This window comes from Sorex araneus, chromosome 5, assembly GCF_027595985.1.
Source record: "Sorex araneus isolate mSorAra2 chromosome 5, mSorAra2.pri, whole genome shotgun sequence".
In the NCBI taxonomy this organism is placed as follows: Eukaryota; Metazoa; Chordata; class Mammalia; order Eulipotyphla; family Soricidae; genus Sorex; species Sorex araneus.
Genome location: NC_073306.1, coordinates 215,112,943 through 215,136,295, shown reverse-complemented (window position 1 = coordinate 215,136,295; position 23,353 = coordinate 215,112,943). Strand labels below are relative to the sequence as shown.

General features: G+C 49.3%; 1 protein-coding gene across 6 annotated transcripts in view; it reads right to left on the bottom strand.

Moving 5' to 3' along the window:
- Nucleotides 1-23,353, bottom strand: part of BMPR1B (bone morphogenetic protein receptor type 1B) — a 129,272-nt gene that overhangs the window by 24,359 nt on the left and 81,560 nt on the right. For 3 of the 6 annotated variants that reach the window (XM_055139707.1, XM_055139709.1, XM_055139706.1), the window contains 3 exons: nucleotides 10,755-10,914; nucleotides 3,259-3,361; nucleotides 2,456-2,558 (listed from right to left, as the gene is read on the bottom strand). In XM_055139707.1, the coding sequence (XP_054995682.1) occupies nucleotides 2,456-2,558; nucleotides 3,259-3,361; nucleotides 10,755-10,897 (349 nt within the window). In that variant the 5' untranslated portion in view covers nucleotides 10,898-10,914. The remainder of the gene's footprint in view (nucleotides 1-2,455; nucleotides 2,559-3,258; nucleotides 3,362-10,754; nucleotides 10,915-23,353) is intronic. The other 3 variants (XM_004617939.3, XM_055139708.1, XM_055139710.1) reach the window with 2 other exon arrangements.

Genomic DNA, 23,353 nt, shown 5'->3' with positions numbered 1-23,353 from the left:
GTCCACGAAGGGGTCAGGAGACCACAGGACGCAAAGGGGCAGGGACCCAGAGCCAGGAAGGCGTGGGCCCTGCAGGGGAGGACCTGCACTGGGCTCCTGATTTAAGGGTGTTTCATTGTCGACTAAACCAGCGCCGGTGTCCGTGGAGCCTGCCCACGGGACCCACTTCCACCCGTGTGTTTCCTCCTCGGCACTCCGCCCCTCAGTGACTCGCACGGCACTGCGAGAGGAGGGAGCTGGTGACGCCCCTCTGCGGTTTGTCCCCTGAGCTGATCTTTTCAACAAGTAGACTCACTTGTTGAAAGTAAGTGTGTGTTTGTGAGCTATTGGGAGCTGTTGTGCTCTGCGGGGTCCTTTGCTTCCTTGGCAAGATGTCGTCTAAGCTTTAGTGTGCATGTGAGTTACGTAGGGGATATTGTTTAGAGGGGGGACTAGTAATCTAAGCAGAAATGTAGTCCAAACTTATCCTCAGAGGGAGCACGAGATTCTGGTCTCTAACGGGCTGCGAGGTGCTGACGCTGCCCGTCCAGGATGCAGGTTGAAACGGGCTTCGCACAACTGAACCAGGGCCCCTCCCCACCAGGCTGTGCATGGCTCTGTCCTACAGGGCTTCTGGGAGGACGCGGTACCGGGCCTCCCTAGGGAGACAGGTGACCACAGTCTTCACGAGGAAAGTTAATCCATCCGTGCTACAATGTTTTAAGTGGGGATAATACGCCTAAGTAGCGCAAATGGGTATTGTGGGGAGCAAACGATTAAATTAATGAATTCCTTCGCATAACGTCTGGCTTGCAGCAGCAATTTTCCTTGCCTGGCACACTTGGCACTCTCCTTTTTAACCTTAGACTCCTGTTCAACTACCACTTCTCTGACGCTGTGCTGACATCCTTCCAGCTTAGGACTAGCTAGTCACTACGTGGTTCCCTTCGTGTCCCTGAGTCTAGTTCTGCTGTTGGGATATTCCTGACACTGCCGGCTTATTTACACGCGTATCTCTTGCTTGTGAGTGTGCAAATCTTGGAAGCAAGAACCTCTCCAGAGGTGGGGGATAGAACAGTGTGTAGGGCTCCTGTCTTGCACTCCGACAACCCGGGTTTGACCCAGCAACCCACATGGTCCCCTGAGCCCACCAGGAGCTATCTCTTACCATAAAGCCAAAGGCAAGCCCTGAACATAGCTGGGTGCAGACCCCAGATAAAAACAAGAAAAACATTTTCTTCATCTGTTTCTGGATTCGTAGCACCTAGCATTGAAAGAAAATCCTGCCTTGCCATGATTTTTAAGGCTCCTACAAAGCTAGCAAGAAACTCTTGCCAGAGCCAGATTATGAACTGAGAGGATGTGAGCAGCCTTCCCCGAGCCCTAGCTCAGGTGCCTTCACCTGGGAAAATCCCCAAAAATAGATGAGGATTTTCAATAAAGCTGAGCCTGCCCTATTAGCTTCACCATAGAAGAAGTCGTCGTCTTATTTCACAGAACCCCAGACCATGCAGTCGCCTGATTTCTGTATCCCTGACAGTGGCCAGCCAAGATCCAAGGCTTCCGATTTCTGACGTCTCTTCCGCACGGCACTTCCCCTTCCCTTTCTCTTCTTCTCAATAACACTCTCTTACCCGACCCATCTTTAGTCTGAAGCAATCAATGCCAGAACTTCACCCTTGGAAATACAGAGACGCCGGGATTCCTCGAGCATCAGAGCCGAGCTGCTCCTCCCCTCCCCAGCACGTGGACTTTGAGCCTCTATGTGGAACTGACGAGATTTGGGAGGAAATCGTGTCGGGCAGTCTAAGTTGTGGCTAGAACAAGCGTTACTACTGAGACCACGACCACAAAAAAGCCATATTCTGTTGCAAAGGTTTTCTCTTCTTGAGTGTAAACCCCCTCATGATTTGAGGAAGATACAGAGTTACTCAGGTGAAGCTTCTCACAAAGCCTGTAGCACGCAGCCCTTGGTCTTGTTCTAGCAAGCAGCACACACACACCCATTGTGAAATTCAATTTTCTTTAGATCTTCTCCACTTTTGCAATGTGAATTATTAGAAGAAAGACGGTGGTTACTTTTGCAGGAATTAAACGGAATGCCACACACTCAATAACCTGACTTGGTCCTTTAAATATTCCTATCAGAAAAATGGGCGCAGAGAAATACTATGTCCGAGTGCAGCATTCCTGGAGATTGGCAGCAAGCTCCAAGCCCCGGAAAGTCTCCTCCCCCCACCGGAAGCATAACCCAAACTCCAGGATCCCCCTCGTCCTGCAGGGCTGAGAAAGGGAGGAGCCACAGGTGCCATTTTCCCGAGCACTACCTCTACCTGCCTCGAACCCACTGCTTTATCCTGCCGCCGCGTCCCAGCCCTGTGTCCCACAGCGGGAGGGAGTGGAGAGCTCGTCCGGGCTGAGAGGGGCCTGGGGTGCCACCCTCTGTGGGGGCCGTGACCCCCGGGCCCTCGCTCACCTCTGTGCTTCAGCGGGGGCAGAGTGGGGTGCAGGTCCTTGTTGCACTCGTTCCTCTCGGTGCAGCACTCGATGGACCTTCTCTGGTGAGGGACAGGCGTGTCCTGCAAGGCAACCCCAACAGCCGTCAGTGGCCCCTCTCACCTCCGAGTCACACCGCATGAGACTCCGGAAATCAGCCTCGTGAGAGGGTGCTCGTTACAATCCCAGGGACCCGGGGTCCGGACGTGGGTCATGTGGCGGAGTCCATGGCTGACATGACCTGCATCCAGCCCCTGGACTTCTGACTCCGCCCAGCTCAGGGACTGGCCGGGTGCCCAGGGGGCTCCTCCGGCCCAGGCGCACGGTGGTCCTGGGCAGGGCTGCGTGTGGCCTCCGGAGGATCAAACAGTCATGACAAACGTCAATTCAGTCTTTTACTCAAGCATCTGAAATAAGCACCTTTTTCCCCTCTTAAGGAATGTTTCCACATTCATCACGGACTGTCATGCTTTGTCTTTCCTAAAGATCATGCTCATGGTCACCAGCATGCATGTGTAAATGGGAGGAGAGGATTTGGCTCAGTGCAAAACCCTAAGTGGGATTTCAGCAAGATAATATAATGGGTCACAGAATGAGAAGCTTCAAAGCAGAGGCCATGTTTTATTTCTGGTGGAATATTGACCCAATCAGGATTTTAAAAATGGCTTTCCATGTTTCTAGAACAGGCCAGTCAAAAAAAAAATGAAGAAAAGGTTTCTCATGCTTGAAATATGTCTTAAGTCTAGCCAATGAGAGGTTCCGGAGTAGAGTTTTGGTCCTTACCCTACACTGAAAATCGGAGCCTTCTAGTCCAAGGCATCCAGAGGTGACCACGGGCATGCCGGAATCATCTTCTTCAATCATCGTGAAACAATATCCATCTGTGCTGAAAACCACAGAGACATCCACGTCAGAACGGGCGCCACCATCACACGTCCCTGGGGCGTGGGGCTGGACGGCACGCAGGGCTGCCTTGTGTGCAGCCCCCTGGGTTCATCCCTTGCACCCATGTGGCCTCCAAACCCCACCAGGGGAGACCCCAGAACATTGCCAGGCGTGGCCCCCAAAGAAGGCAAAACAGAAAATCCCCAAACTTTAATGCAAGTAGACTTAAGCACCACAAAACCATTGGCAATCTCTTCTTTGTTCTGAAAGATGTAAAAAAGAGGAATCAAAATTTTAACATTGTAAGTGCCTCTAACAACCACATACACCAATCACTGAGCACCTGCTTTGGAGCTTCAGGGCTCTACCTCCATCAATCTAGAGAAACCTGTTCTGTGAAGAAGGTACCATCAGTGCTCTATCCCTCTACTCGAGAGAACTACGCTTCAGCACTGCTCCTGGTCTCTCTAAGCCGGACCACCAACACGAGAAGAGCCAGCAGAGGTGTGAACTATCCTTATAGGTTCGACTTGCCCTGGGGTACCCAAAGTAACTCATTTTTCTCTAAGGCACACAGACTCCGGAAGGGAAGAAACTGGAATCAACTCATCTCTCGCATATGGGACTTAATGATACACAGCAAGGGAGCAAGAGAGGGTCAGAGTAAATCAACTCAGCCACCCGCGAGTTGGGGTGGGGGGTGGAGGTAGGGTGTTGGGGTCTTGGGGGTGGAGGGGGTACACTCCGCAGAGGGGGCACGGTGTTGGGATTCTGTGCGTGAGAAACATTACCAACAGCATCCTAGCAACAGAATCTTAATTAAAAATATTTTTTAAAATAAAGAAATTGGGATCAACACAGCGTGAGATGCCTCCAGTCCTGTCATCTGGTGCCTCTGCCTCTTGGCCGGTCCCTCCGTGAGAGACTGGGAGCTACGCGAGTGTCCGGGACTGGGCCGGAGTGGGTAACCCGGGCTGCATCAGCAAGGCCTTTGAATACGGCTGTGGGGAATGAAGACACGTCCGGGTGCTTTTCCGGAGTGCAAGCACCTCCTGGAGCAGGACAGCTAGAACCGCAGTAAGGCGTCCGCCCCACCTGCTGCTGACCTGCCTGTGATCCCGGCCACCACTTCCGGTCCCCCCAGCATCCCTGAGCACAGAGCAAGGAGCTAGCTCTGAGCACCGCTGAGTGTGGCCCAAAATGATGTGCACTATTTCTATGCCTTCAGTCCTCCCTGAAAACTATTTCTGTTTACAGATGAGGAATTTAAAGTGTCCAACAATAAAAATTATCTAAACAAATGCACAAAGAAACGATGATGTTAACCAGGGAGCTCACTTCACGTGGACACGCTTTCTATCCTCCCCGTGGGCACCTCCAACGAGGAAGTCCTGTCCCCACAAGTTGCCATGATGAATGTCAGCAGACTCTCCGTGTAGCGGTAAAACCTCCACGGCCCCTGCTAAGAAGCAAAGTACTGAACTATTTCTCCGTCTCCTTCCAGGAAGTGCAGACCCCAGAGGGCGGAGGCCTGCACCGAGCCTGGTATTAGCATGATTTGTGGGTTTGTCTGTCTGCTTAGTGATGGTGGTGCTCTGCTCTACATTAACCTTTTGGGTATCTCCAGCACCCTTGTGATTGTTTACTTGGTTGATAAGCCTCAAGTGATCCCAAAGACCTCAGTTTATAAGAACTAGCACCGCAAAGTTCAACACGCTAATGGATGGCTACGAAGGGTCAACAATAAATCTCTTGGTTAAACCAAGGTCACATGCATAAATGTTGTGGTGGGAGAAAGAATAGCTCTGGAGGCCTCACGCTCCAAATTCTTTGGGGCTTTTTAGGCCATTTACTGAAACTGCTCTGAAAATCTAAAGCATGTAAACACTAAAGGTAATAAATAAAGGAGCTGTCCCTTTTCAACTTAAATAATTTAAGCAAACAGCATTCTTGTGGGTATTTTTATCCCTATCCTACAATTTAAACCATACAAAATTAGTAGTTTATAGTTCTTACTAAAAGAAAAAAATCAGGATTTTTCAGAAATAGTCACCTTAATTATTTAACTCAAGGAATTATATTTCTGGCATGAGGAATTCATAGCACTGTAGCACTGTCGTCCTGTTGTTCATTGATAGCGGCCACCAGTAACGTCTCCATTGTGAGACTCGTTGTTACTGTTTCTGGCATATCAAATACGCCACGGGGAGCTTGCCAGGCTCTGCCATGAGGGCGAGATACTCTCGGTAGCTTGCAGGGCTCTCCAAGAGGGATGGAGGAATTGAACCCGGGTCAGCCATGTGCAAGGCAAACGCCCTACCCGCTGTGCTATTGCTCCATAGGCTGGAAAAGTTGATATATTGTTCCATAGGCTGGAAAAGTTGATATATTGCACAGACTGATTCCTCCATAATTATAACTTGTTCATATAGAGGGAGGAGTAAGACACTGAAAGGGGCCACAATACCAGCACAGAGTTCATGGCGCTTGCCTGGAGCGCTGTGACCCCAGGTCAGTCCCCAGCACCTCATAAGGCCCCCCGAGCAGTGCTGGGGGAGACCCCTGAGTGCAGAGGAAGCCCTGGGCACTACCAGCTGTGGCCCAAACCCAAAGATTATCACAATAACTCAGCAGGGTGTGGAGGAGAGAACCTGGGAAAAGTATTAAGTAGATCACAGGCTGTAAGTTTCGATCACCACAGGGAGGTGGAAGCTATTTTGAATGTGTATCTGTGTAGCAAACAGATACTGCCTTGAGGGAGATAGTGGAAAGGACAGTGCCCCCCCCGCCCCCCCAGCTCCTGATCATGAACGGAGGAAAGGCTGCAACACCACAACATGCTTTCCACCCTGTCCCGGGCCTGCTGGTGTGCGACAGGGATGGCGGGAACTGGGAAGCAGAGGTTTCACACCTGTCCCACGCAGGAGTCAAGGCCAAAAATGACTGGCCTAGATATTGGCACATAGAGTTACTGACAATACTTAACAAACAGATTTAAAACACAGTGAACTTTGCACAGATAATCTGAATTATTCTGTGGTGCCTCAGAATCTCTTAGACTGATGTGTCCTTCTTTTGGATTATTCTCTTCAGAGACGTAGCATTGGCAATCAATGAGAAAATATCCTCCAGCAAGGCTGAAGTACGAGGTGGGGTGGGACCTCAGCGAGACAGTCTCCAGACCCTTAGCTAAACTGCAAGCACACAAACTCTACTTTCAGAAGCGTTTTGCCCAGGGCTGGAAGATTTCGTGTAGGATTACTCAGGGAGCTTTTTTCTTGCAGGTTAGCAAACTGCTTGTTAATGGTCTATGAGGAGACTAACACAGAAAATGCATAAAAGTACACAGCTACCCCCCACTGCATCTAAATGAGAGAACTTAGGAAAACGCGTGAAATTTGTTCTTTAAGGATATCTTCATTTTTAGAGGAATCCATTTTCACTCTGCTTTCAAAAAGCATCCGAACGTAATTTATGGGAGGAGGGAAATGTGTGGCCAGAAATAGCTGCAGGTTACTAATTTGGGTTGGATAATGAAGACCCAGCCTCCAGGCTTGGAGCAGACAGGCCTGGTCTGTTCTCAGTCTGAGGGTACAGGACCTGAGCTGTGGCTCACAGTGATTGATCCCGGCTCTTGTGCGACCAAACTGGAGTCGATATCTCATTAGCAAAGGGATGCGCTTTTTATTCAAGAGTGCACGTGAGAATTGAAGGGTTTCCCGAGAGCCGGTGCTGGGGTGAGCTGCCGGTCAGGAACGAGGCCTGGGAACCCTAGCCGCAGAGCCTTCCTCGGGCAGGTGTGGACAGAGAATCACTTAACCTGCCAGGTGGTCTGGAAGCTCCCGCCTGGAGACGGGGAGACACACTCTGGAGAGCTGCTGCAGCCGCACAGTTGAGGTCGGGTGGGAGTGAGCGTGCGGTGTTTCTAGAATGCCCCATCCGCAGTGGGCAGCTGCCTCCGGCTCCGGTCAGGGCCCACCCGCCCCACTGCAGGTTGCCATGGTTACCGCGCTGCCGCGTCTCTGGGCTCTTCTTTCCCTCTGTTCTCAAGTCTCTGACACGAATCACGGTGCCCGTCAGCCCACTCCAGTGTGGGCATCAAGTCTCCCCGAGCTCCCCAGCGGACCTGACTGCAACGCTGCACGCCCCCACCCCCGCCCCACCCCCGCCCTCTCTGATGCCCACCCTGCACCCTCGCTCCCGTGGAACCTCCAGTGTGGGCATTAAGTCTCCCCGAGCTCCCCAGAGGACCTGACTGCAACGCTGCACGCCCCCCACCCCCGCCCCACCCCCGCCCTCTCTGATGCCCACCCTGCACCCTCGCTCCCGTGGAACCTCGTCTCACGGGGCGGCCGTGCTCAGAGTCTCTCGTCCTGCGTCTCCGGACGACTGGCCCTTGTCTCTCACCTCTCAGTGTCTGAGGGCCGGGCGGCGGCAGCTGAGCAGACTGACCCGTCACTACCCCCAGCCCTTACCGGCCCACCTAGACGGCCCACCTAGACGGCTCCCCAGGGCTTCCAGCTTGGTCAGTCTCGACTGGGCAAGTAGCAGCCTGGAGCACACGGCGAGACACAGCCTTGGAGAGGTTCTCCCTCACACCCGAGCAAGAGAGGCAGCCCCCTGGCGAGCATCCTCCCCAGAGAGAAGAGCCGTGTGACGCACCCCCCCCCAATGGAGCAGGGTCCCAAGCAACTGCCCCCCCCCCACCCCGTGGACGCAGGAACAATCACCTAAAATGGAAGGTCCTCCTGGGTGAGTTGCTCTGGCTGGGAGGTCGCCTCTTTCACGGCAGGGGCCAGCTCCCAGGACTGGAGCACTTGGCCCGAGTTCTGTGCATGACTAGTCATGGACCCCCGGGGACCACCAGACTTGGTCTTAGTGGCCTCACGGCATGGCGGGATCAGGCAGTGCGTTCCCACCAGGCCAGGCCCTGAGCTCTCAGGAGCACAGTTCGGGCTGACTCCACTGGAAACTGTCCCCGGGCCCCTGAGAACTGCTCCAGGGAGCCCCCGAGCAACACAAAGGCACGCGTACCCCACACGTGCCAGGCTCTCTCCTGACCTCTGCTCTGAGCGCCAAAGCGTATTCTCCTGTCTCCCCTTGGCCTCTCACGCTGACCGTGTCTCGACCTTCAGCAGGCGCATCCCGCCCCTCTGTCCTCCTACAAATCTAGACGCCCCAAACCTAAGGTGTCCTCCCAGCCCCCTCCCATGTTGAATTCATCAGTATAAATGTTGCTTCTAAAGGTTTCTGGGTTGCAGCCGACTCCTCCCTCCTGGGACAGCCCGAGCCGAGGTCGCTTTCTCCCCGTGTGCCGTGCCAACACCACCCTTCAGCTCTCCCCAAACCTGCTCTTCACTCCCGCACACCCGTTATCTTCCTTGTATTAACTTCTGTCAATCTAACACAGTCAGTAAACTAAAGCCAAGAAAACTTTTCAAAGAAAAAGCAAATCATCAATCCCCACCATCACTCCAGCTAAAGCAACCTCCGGGTGCTTGTACCTCAGTCCTTTCAAAAGCCCAGAGAAGAGGTCCCATAGTTTGAATCTGAGTGATGGAAAAGACTGAGTATAAAATCACTAGACTGCAAATGCGAATGACTCACTTATTTCGCACAAGCATAGTCAAAATAATAAAATGCTAATCTAATTTGCTTCTTCGTTTTTTGTTTGGTTTTGGTTTGATTTGGGGGCCACATCCGGTGGTGCTTAAGACTGACTCCCAGCTCTGTGCTCGGGGATTACTGCTGGAAGGGCCCAGGGAACATCGTTAGTGTCAGGTGTCAAAGCTGGTTGGCCATGTGCAAGGCAAGAGCCTCTACACTATAGCTTTGGACCCCTAATTTGCTTCTTTCTGCTAACTTCCTCATATTATTTCTGTTTCTATAATAGGTAGTTTTGCCATGAAATACTGTCTGAGCTTTAGAGTGCTTCTACCTTGACACAGTACTCAGTGATCCCAACTTTGTTCCATGGTACAAGAGTCAAGATACCAGACATCTCTGGGTAGAAAATCCATGCATCTCATGGTGACAAGATTTCCCTATTGTGCTAGGAGTTGTTCTGTTGATTAAACTATAAATTCATTAGTGAATACACTCAACTTTTCTCCATGTCATTCACCTAATATATATTTCATGAGTTGCTAATAAAGGGAGATATCTTATATATGGGACTGGAGCGATAGCACAGTGGGTAAGGCGTTTGCCTTGCACACGACCAACCTGTGTTCAATTCCCCCATCCCTCTCGGAGAGCCCGGCAAGCCACTGAGAGTATCCCACCCACATAGCAGAGCCTGGCAAGCTACCCGTGGCATATCTGATATGTCAAAAACAGTAACAACAAGTCTCACAATGGAGACATTACTGGTGCCTGCTCGAGCAAATCGATGAGCAACGGGATGACAGTGACAGTGACAGTAGTATCTTATATATTATATTTCACCTTATAGGAAGCTTCAGGAACACTTTTAAAGTTTCCAGGAGAAAACTTTCTGGAAAAAAATTTCAGAGAAAAAAGCAAAATATCCATTTCAACTTCCTGTCCCTTCCCTGGACATGTGCAAATGGTTGCCCAGATATTCCACCTGGGATTTCTGTCCCAGCTCCCACCTTGAATGTATCACCCTTCTCGAGGGAGACTGTGCCTCTCCATTTCATTGCTATTATCAGTATGAAATTAACATGAAAGATTTCTGTGACATTTCAGCTTCTGTGATAGATGTCTGTCTGATTCTCCTCTCCTCCTTGAACACACTCTGACCCCTAGGCTGGGCAAACCGCTGTCCACTACTGCTCTCACCCTTGCCTCAGGAAACAAATACAGGTGACAGCACAGAGATGCCCACGGAAGGAAGAGACGGAAATTCGGTTAGGAAGTTTCAAGTGGAACAATAAACTAAGAATGCAAGCACTGTGGTCCTGTGAGTTCATTCTCTAGGGCTTGGAGGATATCTTTAACGACAACGGACTCACATAAGCATTGTCACTTTTGCTTCTGATCATTGATCTGTGAATATTCCTCACATTTAGGTGTTCTCTCCTAAATCCTAATACCAAAATGTGATGGGTGCTCAAGAAAGAGCAAACACCTCTAGTGACCCCTACAGTAGAATTTACTTGGGGGACCCAATCTTTTGAAGAAAATAAATTATTTTTACTCCATGAGGAGATGCCTGGAACCATGGACACCTGGAGGTAGGAAGAAGGTCAGGAGAGCATTTCAGGGGACGCGTGAGTCAACATTTCCCTCTCTCACACAAGCACAAACTCTGACACTGAGTGGAGTCAGGTCCTATCACCCAGATGGTGCTCTTGGAAACACCACTCTCTGAGTCTCTGACTGAGGAAGAACTTCTGCCCAACCACGTTTGAATAATGCATCAGACCAACCTGCAGATATTGTTGACCGAATCTTCTGGGCAGTGGTGATGGCACTTGCAACGCAAGGTCTTTGGGCGAGGGGTGGGGGTGAGGCTCTCGGCTCCCCCGCTCTTGGTGCCCACACTCAACTTTCCTGAACTTCGCAAAAGCATGGTCTCAAGGAAGTCTGCTGAGAAGACAAAGAGGGAGGGTCTAAGTATCTGTGGAAAACCCAGTCACAGCTTCTGCCCAGGGAATACGTGAATTGAGAAAGGTAGCAAATGTTCAAAATACATGTAGCAAGAAACAAATGCTTTGACGTTCCAGACCCGGACCATTCTACCCTGCACACAGCATCTGCTACACTGTAGCACCTAAAGCTTCCCCAATCCTTGCAGGATACTTTGTGTCTGGTGTGAGGGCAGCCTCCCAGAGTCTTCCAGGTGGGTGAGAAAGAAGTGATGTCGGGGTGAAACTCGGGGCTCCACAGGCAAGGTATGTGCTCTACCCCTTGAACTGCATCTTTGTCCAAGTTGCTCTTTACACACTAAATTTTAATAATTTATTTTGATTAGATTAATGAGCTGCTAGATGGAATGAGAAACTAAAAGCCTGAAGTTTAAAAACAAAGATCTGTACGTAGTAAATAAATCATGAAACCAGCATTTAAATTCCCATTGTTGGGCTGGAGCAATAGCATAGCGGGAGGGCGTTTGCCTTGCACGCAGCCGACCCGGGTTCGATTCCCAGCATCCCATAGGGTCCCCTGAACACGGCCAGGAGTAATTCCTGAATGAAGAGCCAGTAATAACTGCTGTGCATCGACGGGCGTGACCCAAAAAAGCAAAAAAAAAAAAAATTCCCATTGTTTGAACCCTAAAACTGCGGCTCAGCCAGTGTCTCTAACTTAGGGATGTGTTTAGATAATATAGCTTGTGTCTTTTAAAGACACCGTTACATGTAGTTAAACTGAACAAAAAGATATTATGATGAGCACTGACTTATTAAGATGTATTTGAAAAGATTCATTTTCTCCCTCAAGTTTTAATTCAAACGTGCGTACTCCGACAGTCATGAGGGGTCTGCATCTTCATCGGAAGACTCGACGGCAGACGTGAGCCCCAGGTGCAGCCCCCCGGCCACCGTCAGGCTCCTCTGCCGGCGGGTAGCTCGGAGCTGCAGCCTTTCTGAGAGACACGGGGTTTGATGCACAGCAACAGGGAAAAACTGCCTGTGTTTGTTCTGGGGGCAGGGCTGGGGGCTGTTGGCAGGGCGGGACCCAAGCGTCCTCTAAAGCAGACGCCTATGTGAGCTCTGCCCAGTGCCACAGATAAATAAATGAATTAACAACAGCTGCTAAATGGCTTTGAATACATCCATAACTGTTGATATTTTGTTTTCTAAACCTTAAATTGGGGACAATTATAAGAACTGACTTCAGTGATAGCCCATCGGGTAGGGCATTTGCCTTGCACACTGTCGACCTGGGTCTGATTCCTCCACACCTCATGGAGAGCCCGACAAGCTACCGAGAGTATCCCGATGGCACAGCAAAGCCTGGCAATCTATCCATGGCGTATTCGGTAGCCAAACACAGTAATAACAAGTCTCACAATGGAGACGTTACTGGTGCCCGCTTGAGCAAATCAATAGCAATGGGATGAAAGTGATACAGTGACTTCATGTCAAGAGTTTAGGGTATACATTACAAACTATTATTCAATAAGTGTTTTAAAAGGTTAAGACTTGAAGAACCTAATTTTTCACCTTTTAAATAGTAAGACAATGTTTCATTAATATAGTGACATATTGACATGACTTAATATTTTCTTCACTTTTGCAAAGAAATGGACACAAGAAAAACATAAATTAGGTGACTCCTATTACATTTCAGGAATTGTACTAAATATTTTCATTCATGCAATGACATTGTAAAAGCTGTTACCCTCGGCAATGTTCGATTTAATATCTGTTTCACAATACATCCAACTGGCCTGTGTTAAATAAATGCTTAAGAGAACTTATACCTATCAGACTCAGTGCATTCAGGAAAATATGGCAGGAATTCTCCAGGACTAGACCTCAGAGAGGTCGACAGTGATATGGTGCCATTACAAAGGCTATAAAATCAGCACAGAAAATATGGGAACAAATCAAACTAAACACTTCTCTACCTACGGCAAAAGAAACAGGGGCTAAAACCAAATGGCAGCTTTCACGTGCCTCTTGGCTGTTTGAATTTCAGCTTTGAAGAAGCGTCTGTTCATTTCTTCTCCCCACGTTTTGATGGGGTTGGATGTTGTTTTCATGTAAAATTCTACAGGTGCATGTATATCTTTGATATTATTTCTCTACCAGGTGGGTATTGAGTAATTTTCCCATTCCCTGGGCTTTGTATCTCAGTCACTGTTTCCTTTGAGGTGGGGAAGCTCCTTAGTTTAATGTAATCCCGTTTATTTATCTTCGCTTCCACTTGCTTGGTCAGTGACGTTTCATCTTTGAAGATGCCTTGAGCCTCAATGCCATGGAGGGTTCTGCCCACATTTTCCTCCAAGTGCCTTACGGATTCAGGTCTGATGTTGAGGTCTTTGACTCACTCTGATCTGGCTTCTCTGCTGGCGTTAGACAGAGACCTGAGTCGTTTTTCATTTCCAGGATTCCCAGCTCCACTTGTTGAAGAGACTTTCCTTGCTCCACTTCACACTTCTTGCTCCTTTATCAGAGATTAAATGATCATATATTTCAGAGTCTGTCAGGATATTCATCTCTCTTCCACTGATCTGCAGATCTGTCCTCAGGGAGATGCAAATCCCAACAAGAAGGAGATATCATCTCACACCACGAAACGGGAAACACTAAGGACCATGACAGAGGACAGGCTACTCACAGCATCAGGAGGGACGCAAAGGCTCAAACACAGAGGAATAATGCAGGAATCACAGAGCTCCCTCATGAATCCCGTCTAGCAAGAAAGGAGTGGACGGCATATTCACAGTCCCGAACCACACAGACATTCCGCCCAGCATCTTCTCAGATCACAATGCTGTGAATATCGAAACTAGCCCTTAAAGGGAGAGTGGTGTGAGCTCCAGAACTTGGGAACTGAGCCATCACTGTTCTCCAGAGGGAAGCCCCTGCCTGTCTCTGACCCGTGGCACAGCCCAAGACCACCCGTGGCAGTTAGTGTTCCTTCCTCACCTGGGACCGGCTCTGGTCTCCTGTGCCGGTCACTGAGTGGGACAGGCCAGGAGAGACTCTCCACCTGGCCTGTGATCCCTCCAACTGGACATTTCACAAGTACGATGAACTCGGCTGTTATGACGACAACGGTAGCTGGGCTCAGATGCACCCAAAACCTGGTCTCCGACACTGGGCAAACCCCTTCTCTAAAGATTGTGAAGATTAAATACAGTTGCACAAACTTCCTAGAAAAAATCTAATGTGTTGACACGTAAAAGAATATGTGACCTTTTATCAGGAATAGATGCACAGGGAGCCAAAAAAGATTCAGAACAGTACTGCTGGCTCCTAATAGAGACATCACTTACATCCTCATGAGCATATCACGTCGCCTTTGTACAATGTGACACGAAAAAGTAAAAGTAATGAAATGATAAAATGATTGATTTTAATTAGCATTATTAACTCAATGGATGCTAAGTGAAAATCGGAGACAGCTGGAAAGTTCTTTCCTGGCTTATGCCAAAATAATCCAATCAAGAGAGTAATTTATGTGAAAGTGTACAATTGCTACTTGGGAAGGCAATTAATCTATAAGTGTTTAATTTCCTGCGAAATGAAAATCATTATTACACAATTCACAATATTTCCAATCACCAGACAAAATTGAAATAATTGAGTGATAACCTGGAGGTTCACAGATAGAAGATGAGGTGAATGAGAAGCAGCCCTGGGATGGCTGTAGCGGTACCAAGTACCACTTCAAAGAGAGGATCTGAGGTCTGTTAGAAAAGAAAAAGATTAAAATAACTTTGGTTTCTAGCATAGAGATTCCAACTATATTTGAAACTAGAAACATTTATATTTCACCACCAAATAAAGTATTGCACCTTGTTCCAGCTGAGATGGCAGTGGCACAGAGCAGGGGCCGGGGGCCAGCGCCAGTGCTCTCAACCGTCCCGGGGCCACTGGGCCTCTGAGAGAGAACGCGGGTGGCCCCTGGATATTCTGGTCAGGGAGAGCACCTGAGCCGAGACTCACTGTGGCCCACCCGGAGAGCTGGCCCAGAGGGGGGCAGGTGAGGATGGCCGCAGTGGAGGCACCTGCTGCGGAGGTCCCCAGCTCTCGGTGCTGTGGGGGGGCCGTTTGAGGGAGTCCAGCTCAGCGCCACTGCAGAGCACAGGTGGAGGTCCCAGAGCTGGGAGAGGCTCCGGGTCCCCCCACGGGCTGGTGACTGGCCGCAGCATGTTACGGACGAGAAGCTCCCTGAGCACCAACCGTCTGGAGACCCGGGATGGGGCGTGTGTCCCCAGCCAGGCTCTGCTGGACTGGAGGCTGCTGCCCGCCAGGGTGTCCAGGCTGGGTCCTGCAGCAGCCCAGGACGGGGTTCTGGCCCCTGCCAGGGCCATGCTGCGGTCACTACTCGGGCCATGAAGGAACCGACAGAGGAACCCAGGCATGCGGGACCCGGGGCTGAGATCTCCAAGTCTGCTCAGATCGGACTGGGCCTCCTTCCCCCAGATCCCCAGTTTTCCAGTAGCTTGGCAGCCACACCCACAAACTGCCCCCCTGCTCCGTGCCATCTCATTAAGAGCCAAGACCCAGAGACTATGAAACAAGGCTCCCGGAAGAGAGCACTGTGCTGCTGGCAGGTCACCCTGGGCCCTGGGGGGGCGGGTGCATCAGCAGCCTGATGGCGCCGCCAGGCTTCCCCACACCCCACAGCTGCTGCTGTGTCTCCGGCCAGACTCCAACACTCAGGACAAGTTTCCCGGAAATTAACCACCAACAGTGAGGTGTGTGGGAGCCACACCCCCAAACCCCCTCCGGCTCAGCCTTACAGCCCCGGCCTTGCTCAGGGACCCATAAGTAAGTCTTGAAAGAGGTCAGAAGCCACAGTTAACCTCAGACCCGCACGTGGCTGAACAAGAGGGGCACGTCGGAGGGAGGCAGATCTGCCAGTGCCCGCCCAAGCAGAGCCCCAGGCAGCCGCTTGCTCCCACAATCCAAACTCGCCACCATGTCCCCAGTCGGAATCCACTGTCTCGGGAAGGACCTCGCGGAGATATTAATCTGCTGAAAATTCGGGAATGTGGGTTCTGTGGCTGAAATCTCCAGCCTCTCCCGGGGTTGACACGAGCTACCTCCACACGCCCTCCCTGCACTTCCGGAAACCCTGGCAGTCCCAGCCACAACCCAAAGCCACCACCCAGTTGTAAACCATAATGCACAAAAGAGAGAGAGAGACAGAGACAGAGACAGAGAGAGACAGAGACAGAGACAGACACAGACACAGAGAGACAGAGAGAGACAGAGACAGAGAGAGACAGAGACAGAGACAAAGAGACAGAGACAGAGAGACAGAGAAAGACAGAGAGACAGAGACAGAGACAGAGGGACAGAGAGAGGAAGAGAGAGCAAGAAGACAGGTGCCTGCCGCAGAGGCATACGCGGGGTGAAGGGAGGGGTGGGAAACGGGGGACACTGGTGGAGGGAGACGTGCCCTGGTGGGGGGATCGGGGCTGGAACACTGTGTGACTGGAACCCAATCATAACTCGCTTTGTGGTGCTCTTTCATGGTGGTTCAATTAAAATAAATAAACATTAAGATAAATAAGAATATTGTTCCTGTCTTTGCCCTTCGGAAGAACTTCCCTGTCTCTGTCCATGGTAATCACCCCTGGCTCATTCCTTCCGTTGTTCTGCTTTGCTGTGGGACAGCGCCCAGCAGTGGTCGGCGGTTACTCCTGGCCTGGTGCTCAGCAATCACTCCTGACAGTGCTCTGGGGGCCCCTGCAGGGCTGGAGGCTGACTGTGTGTCTCCAGCATGTGAGGCTCTTGTTTCACTTCATCTTACACACCCGTGTAAAATTCTACGACACGTGTCTTTCCTACCTGACCTCCAGGCCCACCAGGTGGGAGACGGGAAGATCCCATGGTTTTCACAGGGGATCTGACTGTGCGTCAGGACACCACGTCTCCCTGGGGGCACGCCCAGCAGCCTCCAGGGAGCCCGGGCCCTTCCCAGCTGCCCACCAGCTGGACAGGTCAGGCCTGGGCTGCTGAGGTTCAGGCAATCCTGACGCTGCCCGCTGGTTCGGGCCTGGATGCTGGGGCCCAGCAGGGCTAGGGGACAGCTGTGTCACCAGCAGTGCTCGGAGAACCCTTGGGACACACCTGGAAGGGCTCTGGGGCTGCCCCCACAGTGCTCATGAGTCTCCCGGGCGACACACGCAGGCCGGCAGGGGATCCCACTCAGGACCTGTGAACGCAGAGCCTTGTGCCCTTCCCCAGCCCCCGTGCCTTCTTCTGCGCTGTGGGTTGGGGGCCACCCCTGCAGGGCCCAGGGCTTCCTCCTGGCCCTGTGTCATCGAGCACCCAAGTCCTATATCCTGGTTCTCCTCCTCTGCCGGGAACATACGTGAACGAGTGTCATGTCCTCTCGGCGTGTTGATGTCCCTCCGTGAACTAAAGTCACCATTTACCCCCCGTAGCGTCTGTCTGAGCAAGTCTGGGGTTCCAGAGTGGTCCCTCCTTCTCTTGGGGTTACTGTGGACCCCGAGAGTGGTTTTCCGCACATTCACTTACGCCTATTGTTTTCACTTGTTTTTTTCATTTAAAATTTTTTTTATCTTTTATTTTAGCATTTTTTAATTTTTTAAAATTTTATTGAATCACTGTGAGATAGTTACAAGCTTTCATGATTGGGTTACAATCTCACAATGATCAAACACCCATCCCTCCACCAGTGATTTACTGGGGCTGAAGCGACAGCACAGCGGGTAGGGCATTTGCCTTGCAGGCGGCTGACCTGGGTTCGTTTCCCAGCATCCCATATGGTCCCCTGAGCACTGCCAGGAGTGACTCCTGAGTGCAGAGCCAGGAGTAACCCCTGAACATTGCCGGTGTGACCCAAACATTTTTAAAAAATTGATATTTGGACACACCTGGCTGTGCTCAGGACTTGCCTCTGGCTCTGTGGTCAGGTGGTCAGCTGAGCTCAGGGCCCGCCAGGTGTGCTGGTCAGGGAGCCTGGCTGGTCCCGTGCACACCAGTGCCCACCTGCTGTACTCTCCAACCGGAGCCCACGAGGCTGTGAGAGCTGGGGTGGGTATTTCGATGACAATATACAATATGTTTCATTCCTTAATCTCAATTCTTTGGTAGGAAAGTTTAGTCACCTCCCTCTTAGTGACCTGAGAACTTTCTACTGACGCGTGAACTTTCATCTTCTGAACTTAAAAAAAAATCTTAATTATTTTCACTTGTGCTTTTGCCAAACATTTTTTTTCCAGATGTATTTTATGGGGGGTTTAAAAAATGTTTTCTCCCTAGTGCTGGAGCGATAGCACAGTGGGTAGGGCGTTTGCCTTACACTTGGCCGGCCCGGGTTTGATTCCCAGCATCCCATGTGGTCCCCTGAGCACTGCCAGGTGTAATTCCTGAGTGCAGAGCCAGGAGTAAGCCCTGTGCATCGCCAGATGTGACCCAAAAAGCAAAAAGAAAAAGTTTTCTCCTTATTTATTTTCTGTCTTCTAGTTCACACTTTTGTTTGGCGGGTACCATGGATTTTATATGATACATCATATGGCTTTGTTACTTAAGACAAAACATATACACAATTTGTATTTATTTGTTTTTATGGGTTCCATTCTTTCCATCCTTCTTACCTTTAAGGAAGCTGAAGTCAAATTATTCATTTCCATAGTGTGAGGTCACTCCCAGATTAAAAACATCTCCAGGTATTCTTGATGTTTATCCTGCATTGATCTTTATATTGAAAGTTAGTGTCTAAAATTTTGGTGGGGTTCTTCGAGTGAAGAACATATACCCCTCTCTGCATTTGGGGTTTCCGAGTCCACTCAAACACGTGGTGTTCCCAGCCCTGTTGAAACTGACTGTCCCTTCTGCCCAGTAGGTGGCGCTGCAGCCCCAGTGTTTGGTCACTGCTTCTGTCCCAGGAGCGGAGGAGCTGGTGGTACAGGTGGGTAAGTGTGCCAGACACGCGTGTCACGAGGCAGACGGGGGAGGGGAGAAAGCTGGCGTGCAGCGTCCACACGCGCTGCTCCCCATGCTCCCCCGGAGCCCAGACTGAGCGGGGCAGTTTCTGAGCCTCCCTGTGCCGCGCGGGAACCACTCGGGCTCAAACCGCCAACGGCCTCTGCCCCTCCCCTGCGTGGCCGCGAGTGCCCTGGCCTGCAGCCTCCCTGCCCCCCAGGGCCCGGCCCACGGGCCACGTGCGTCTGTCTGCACGCCCAGCAAGCGCAGGGGAAGGGTCCTGATCTGTACTCAGCCACCGTGGGGGGCCAAAAGGAGCAGAAACCAAGACGCCTTCTATGCCACGGTGCACCCAAAACCTCAACTGCCCGCATCGGAATAGGACAATCGAGAAATGGGGTTGCTTCATACACTGGGGCTTGCAGGAAGAGGATTTACGGGGGCTGGTTTCACACCAAGTCAGACTACATCCGTGCAGGCTGCAGGCGACCGCACACACGTGAGCCACGGATGTGGGGTTAAAATCGGAGCAAACACCACTGGACGTGAAAAATGCATAGTAAGGCAGCGATAATGAAATAATCATGTCCCAACAGGATTCATTCGGTTAAGGCACTTATCAAAATCTACTTCTTTCCTTCTTTAAACCATGGGCTCACTACCATTCTGTCTCAAGCAAGAGACAGGCAGAATTCCAAACACAATTAGTTTGATTTAGTCAGCTCATTCAAATAATATGATACTTCCCTTAGATACAGATACTCACTAGATACTCATCCTGGATTTTGTGTTAAAATCTTATATGAATGAAATAAACATTTAAATATTAGAAAATGATTAATCATTAAAAAGATTGGGAAGAATATAAAAGAGTTATATTAAATCAAACTCAATCAAAAGAGCTAAAGATGAAAATAACACTAAGAAAGGAAAATAGTAATTTCTACATAATGAAGCGCAACAGAATTTCAACAGAATTAATTACTTATTGTAATATAATTCTACTTAGCAACAGAATTATAGACAGAAAAAAATAAAATTTTCTCTATTTAGAAATTTCTTGGAAATAATATATCCCTGACTAAGTCATCAACCACATTAGCTTAACAGGTTTACCCAAACTGTTATGACAATGAAAAACAGGGCACATAAACTTCAGCCTAAAAACTGGCTCTCGTATTTTCAGAAATGCACCAGCTTATTAGGAAGCAAATAAATCACAAGACCGCATTAAGACAAATACTTGTATTGATTTGCTGTGCTTAGTGAGTCACACCTAACTTACATCTATGACTGTTATGTATAAGATTTATAGATTTTCAGGCAAACTGATTTTCATACTCTAGGAAATTAGATTGTGATCATTATGTAAAAGTATGACTTTCACTCAATCACAAAGGCTATTTTTCTATGCAGATATATGTTACAGTTATGCAAAGGTCTCGGCTACTTTTCGTATCTATATTAGTTATATACAAGTTTTCTATGACACCTTTCTGTATAATTTAGGAATTAAGGCAGAGTTATAAAGAGTTTCTTCATTGTAATCATAGACTATTGATTCACTAAAATTGTATTTGAACACTATAAAATAAAACAAATTCTATATGTGACATAACTTTTTAAAAATTATTGAGAAATCATTCTATATTTGTACTCTTTCATACCATTTCACATAAAAACAAATTTTATATAAAAAAAAGAAAAATATAAAATGCAAATGAAGGAATGTACAATATTACAAGTTAAGGACATAAATCTGCAACAGACAGGTTTTAATTTCCATATTAATATATTCCACACCCACAAACTGCCCCCCGGCGCCGTGTAATCCCACCAATGGCAGAAAGTCTCTTTCCAGAGACTATAAGACCAAGCTCCCGGAAGAGAGCGACACAGAGTCCCTTGCCCCCCGCACCTGGTGTCTTCATCGGGGCCCCTCGGAGGGGACGGGTTGCCTTTACCTACCCGCCCCAAGCAGAGCCTTGACAGTTGAAGACCTCCAGAGCCTAGCCACAGCCATGCTCAAGGCCACTCTCCACACACATGAAGGGACCAGCAGAGGAACCCAGGTGTGCGGGACCCGGGGCCGAGATCTCCAAGCCTGCTTGGATTGGGACTGGGCCTTCTCCACCCAGATCCCCCATTTTCCAGTAGCTTGGCAGCCACACCCACAAACTGCCCCCGGCACCAAGTAATCACACCAACGGCCAACATCCAGAGACTATAAGACCAAGCTTCCGGAAGACATCTAATAGCCTTGTTCTCCCTCTTGGAGAACCTGACAGGCTACCAAGAGTCCATTGCCCACACGGAAGAGCCTTGCAAACTCCCCATGGCGTATTCATATCCCAAATACAGTAAAAAATATATATATATATATATATTTTATATAATCAGAGAACCCGGCACCTGGCAAGCTACCGAGAGTATCCCACCCTCACAGCAGAGCCTGCAAGCTCCCCGTGGTGTATTCGATATGCCAAATACAGTAACAAAAACAGGTCTCATTCCCCTGACCCTAAAAGAGCCTCCAATCATTGGGAAAGACGAGTAAGGAGAGGCTGCTAAAATCTCAGGGCTGGGAGGAATAGAGACGTTACTGGTGCCTGCTCGAGTAAATCGACAAAGAGATGACAGTGATACAGTGATAGATATATTAAACCCTCTGTATATTTTGCCCATATTTTAAATTCAGCTGTATGTATGTTTGCCATTAATTCTCATTACCCAAAGATATCATTAATAAAAAATTCAAAGTTTGTGACATAAAAGAGTTTTTGTATGTCACATGAAGAGAATTTCAGAATCAGCTTTAACCCACAGAGAGAACGGAGGACAGGAAGCACTCAGAGGTAGAATTCAAGCCTAGGATGTACTAGGCCCAGGTCTGGCACCACGAAACACACACACAAATAGAACGAATGAAGACAATCAGAGGAATAGAGATCTTCCTAACGACTAGACGTGACACAGAGAAAGCTTCAATCAAAGGGTGCTCTAAGACTTGAATCTCCCATTTTGACTGGAAAACCAGCAATCCTGTTGGATCCTTGCCACCTTAGTGCTCTCTCTCAAAATAAGATTTGCATGTCTCCACGTGTTCCAGCCCGTCTACACCAGAGGGCAGGCAGGAGCAAGAAGACATTGAGATTCATCTCACAGAAGGTGTTACTTCAAGTACGGGGTAAAATGGTTTTCAGGTTAAATCTGAAAATATTAAGCTGGTCGCCAATGCTTTGGGACTTATTTATATATAACTTATTTATCCCGCACCATACTATTATGATAAAAAAATTATGTGAGTCATGCCCATTTAATTCCTCAACCCAAACTGGTATAAACATCATAGTTTAAAATGACAATAACACGTAAGATAAGACTGGAATTAGAACCTTAAATATTAATCGTGAAGCTACATGTAGATACCTTGCGTAGTGGGGTTCAGCAGAGAGCTGGTTTTTATATCGATTACACCTTGAATCGTGTACTTCATTTAATGATTCACTGTGAACATGTTTATATAGTTCCTAAGCAGTGAACCCAAACTCAACCAAGGTAGAGGTTCAACAGGCAGAACAGCCCTGCCCTACTGTGGACTGGCCTGAGCAGAGGAGACCAGCCTCAGCAAAGTGACTCACAGACGCTGAGGCAGGGCCAGCCCCGATGGCCCAGGGAAATTCTGACAGGAAAACTGGATGCGCAAGACCCGCCCCACAGGCTCTGCTCCGCGAGGAGTAAGTCACGGTTCTCTTCCGTGTTGCTGACGCCAACTCGAGTCCCCGCTTTCCCCTTCCGTTTTCCCAGGCACTAACATGGATGGTTTGATTCCTCCCCCACTCCTTCATTTCCGGCACGTCCCCACTTTCTCCCTTCCTCTCCCCCATCATTCCCCCTTCCTGAGTTCTTCCTCCTCAATCCTCTTTCCCATTTCACTTTAGTTCCTCTAACTTTCCGTTTCCAGGTTTCTGAGTAAACTGTCAGCGAGACACACGTTTTCTTGGTCTAAGAAAAGTACTCCAAGTTTGTTCAAGTTTGACTAACGCTAATTTTCCTCTTGTGCTACATTCGTTCTTAGAAAACACCTAACTCTCTCCTATCCACATAACACAGTACTTGAACCTTCCTCGACGCAATGCCAGCCTTGCTGCTGAGGCCACTCACCTGCATCTGGAACCCGAGACACGCTACACTAGAGCACTTGTAAGTGCCACACTGACACGTGCTGTTGAGCTGAAGTGAGTCCTAGAGGGAGGCAGAGGGGGGAGGACTCCCGGGTGGCAGCAACCTGCAGTGTCTTCCAGAGAAAAAACCAACAGCAAGCGAGAGACATGACAGTCTCTCACAGCTGTTGCCACCCATAAGGATGTGAAGGACATGGCATTTAAACTTAAGGTGCTAGCAACGTGCTGCCGTCCACGGCAACTGGGACTTTGGAATTACAGAGGATT